At 43.9% G+C, this 2,626-nt stretch overlaps 1 protein-coding gene across 1 annotated transcript in view; it reads right to left on the bottom strand.

Moving 5' to 3' along the window:
* Positions 1–153: 153 nt before the first annotated feature.
* The window catches only part of HDHD2 (haloacid dehalogenase like hydrolase domain containing 2), an 8,089-nt gene continuing 5,616 nt past the window's right edge, over positions 154–2,626 (bottom strand). The window contains exons 4-6 of the mRNA XM_010725155.3: positions 1,533–1,749; positions 1,345–1,408; positions 154–861 (exon numbers count right to left, since the gene is read on the bottom strand). Of these exons, the coding sequence (XP_010723457.1) occupies positions 758–861; positions 1,345–1,408; positions 1,533–1,749 (385 nt within the window). The 3' untranslated portion in view covers positions 154–757. The remainder of the gene's footprint in view (positions 862–1,344; positions 1,409–1,532; positions 1,750–2,626) is intronic.

The following is a 2,626-nucleotide window of genomic DNA, read 5'->3' as shown; positions in this document are numbered from 1 at the left end:
AAAAAAAACAACAGTGAAATTTTGGAATTGTAGCGTTAATAGGACCCTGCTGAAGTCTAACTTACTTTAAAAATTCAAAGTCTAGGGCATTTAATACCAGATTTTTGTTTGAGTACCATTCTTTTTAATAACAGCATCTAATTAAAACATCTGTACACTGCTGACACTTTTAATTTTATGCAAAATCTGAAAAACATAAACCAGGATCTGGTCCAACGAGAATAAAGATGCTAACAGTAGTTATTATTAACAATGGCACTATTTTAATATAAAAGTCACTTCTAGAGGCTCTTATCTCTGCCTTTAAATTAGAACAGAGAGGTCACTGCAGACTGACTAAGGTGTTGTTAGGCTTTACAGTTTACTTGAGTGTTTCCAGTAGGTTTTCCTGTTTAGTTTATTCTTAACACTTTTCAGAGTGGGCTTTCCATCAGCTATTTCATGAAAACTGAAACAAACAGAACTTTCTACCACGTTCCGTGAACCCTTCAGGAAAGCAGTTGTGCTGTAGCCTTCCTGTGCTACCTGTCCTGCCAATCATCTGAGGTCTCTAATCACTGCCTCAAAAAAATGAGTGCAGGAAAAGAGCTGTGTTGTGACCAAGCTAGGGCCATGCACCACCACTTTTCCTTTCACACCTTGATGGGAAGGAGCTTACGGCTAGGTTTCTGATGAGCATGCACTGATCCTGTGACCTTAATTTTGGAAGCAAGAGTAAATTATGTGAACCAGATGTTTCTTCAAACTATCCAAGTTCTCATAGCAGATGCTCTAAGATATGTTCTACTGCCTCTGGGAAACTCTCACAGGTTAAGTAAGGAGCTGGATTGATTTTGTTTTCATCTGCTGGTCGATATTTACCTAGAAGAAATGAACAAAAAAGTGCAGTTACTGCTTCGGATATCTTTTTTTTCCTCTAAAAATTGCAGCCTTCTGAGATCAGCAACAGTCACACATGACAACAGGAATGCTGATCTGCTGTCTTGCAACAAGCATCTCCCAGCTTTTCCCTAAAGGAGAAGGACCTTCCCTAGCCCATGGATCTATCACAGTATCAGTAATGCTGGTAACACCTTCCAGTCCTACAAGGTTCCACTTCTGTCTGAAGGAATTGCCATACATAACTGCCAGATAATTACTATGGAATGTCATCAAGGTCCTTCATGAGCAGAGGTTACAGTGATATGACTAATTTTGACAATCAAAGATGTTACAGTAACAGTTCTTTAGATTCCAGAGGCTCAGTGCACAGCTTTGCTTTGGGCATGTGAGCTGCCAGTACCCAGGACAAGATGATGGGACTCACCAGTGCCTCATGAAATGACCAATTCATCACGTACTTACCAGTCCTGACCAAAATCCCACGCATGCCTGCATTCTGGGCCCCACCAACGTCATCCCTGCAGTCCTGTGATGGAAGAGAACAGTTAGGTTGTGGTCAGGGACACAGTTTCTTAACAAGGGTAGGGAGCCCCTCTGTACACTGGAGCTGAGCGCTGCACTAGCAGGCAGGTGGTAAGGTTCCCACGTACATCACCAATCATGACAGCCTCCTCTGGGGCACAGCTAGTCCCTCGTAAAGCTTCCAGGAAGAATGTTTTCTCTGGCTTTCCCACCACTGTTGCTTTGATGTCTGTGGCATATTCCAGTCCAGCTACAAAAGGTCCAGGTCCCAGAGCCAAGCCATTTTTTTTCTTGAAATACCTGGCTTTATGTATAGCTATAAGAGGAGCACCATCCAAAATCAACCTGAAGGATGAAGAGAAAAATGCAAAAAGTAAAGATATTTACAGCTGAAGGTCTGACAAAACACCCAGTAACTTTCATGGGGACCCAAACAGGTCTTTCAATGGTTTAGAATCATGGAATCATAGTATGCTAGCATTTATTTGGAGAATTAAGTAAAATTTCAGCAGAGATGGGTGTTCCTGTGAATCTCAGGAAGGAGGTGGATCATTTTGCACTGATTTTCTATTTCCGTATTGAAAAGGCACAAAGAGTATTAGGCACAGTTGTGTTCCTTTGGATTCCCCAGTTAAGTATGCTTCAGAAACAGAGGTGGATTTGGGCTTCTTTCCATAGGCAAAAATCCCAGGTGGAAGACAGCTGAAAGCAACTGGTCACTGGATTCCCTACAGTTCTGTGTACAATTGGTGGTTAATGGAGTTAAGTCCAGCTGGCGACCCGTTATGAGTGGTGTCCCCCAGGGGTCAGAACTGGGGCTTATCTTGTTTAATATATTTATTGACGACCTAGATGGGGGGATTTACCCTCATCTAATTTACCCGCAGTTAATTTGCAGATGACACGAAGTTGGGAGGTGGTGCCGATCTGCCTGAGGGTAGGGAGGCCCTACAGAGGGATCTAGATAAGCTGGATTGCTGGGCTGAGATGAATGGGATGAGGTTCAACAAGGCCAAGTGTCGGGTCCTGCACTTTGGCCACAACAACCCCAAGCAGCGTTATAGGCTTGGGGATGAGTGGCTGGATGATTGTGAAGAAGAAAGAGACCTGGGAGTGCTGGCTGATGCTTGGCTGAATATGAGCCAGCAGTGTGCCCGGGTGGCCAAGAGGGCCAACGCATCCTGGCCTGCATTAGAAATAGTGTGGCCAGCAGGAGCAGTGA

The sequence above is a fragment of the Meleagris gallopavo genome, chromosome Z, assembly GCF_000146605.3.
Source record: "Meleagris gallopavo isolate NT-WF06-2002-E0010 breed Aviagen turkey brand Nicholas breeding stock chromosome Z, Turkey_5.1, whole genome shotgun sequence".
Lineage (NCBI taxonomy): Eukaryota > Metazoa > Chordata > Aves > Galliformes > Phasianidae > Meleagris > Meleagris gallopavo.
The sequence above is the reverse complement of the archived record's forward strand: the minus strand, read 5'-3'. Positions and strand labels throughout refer to the sequence as shown.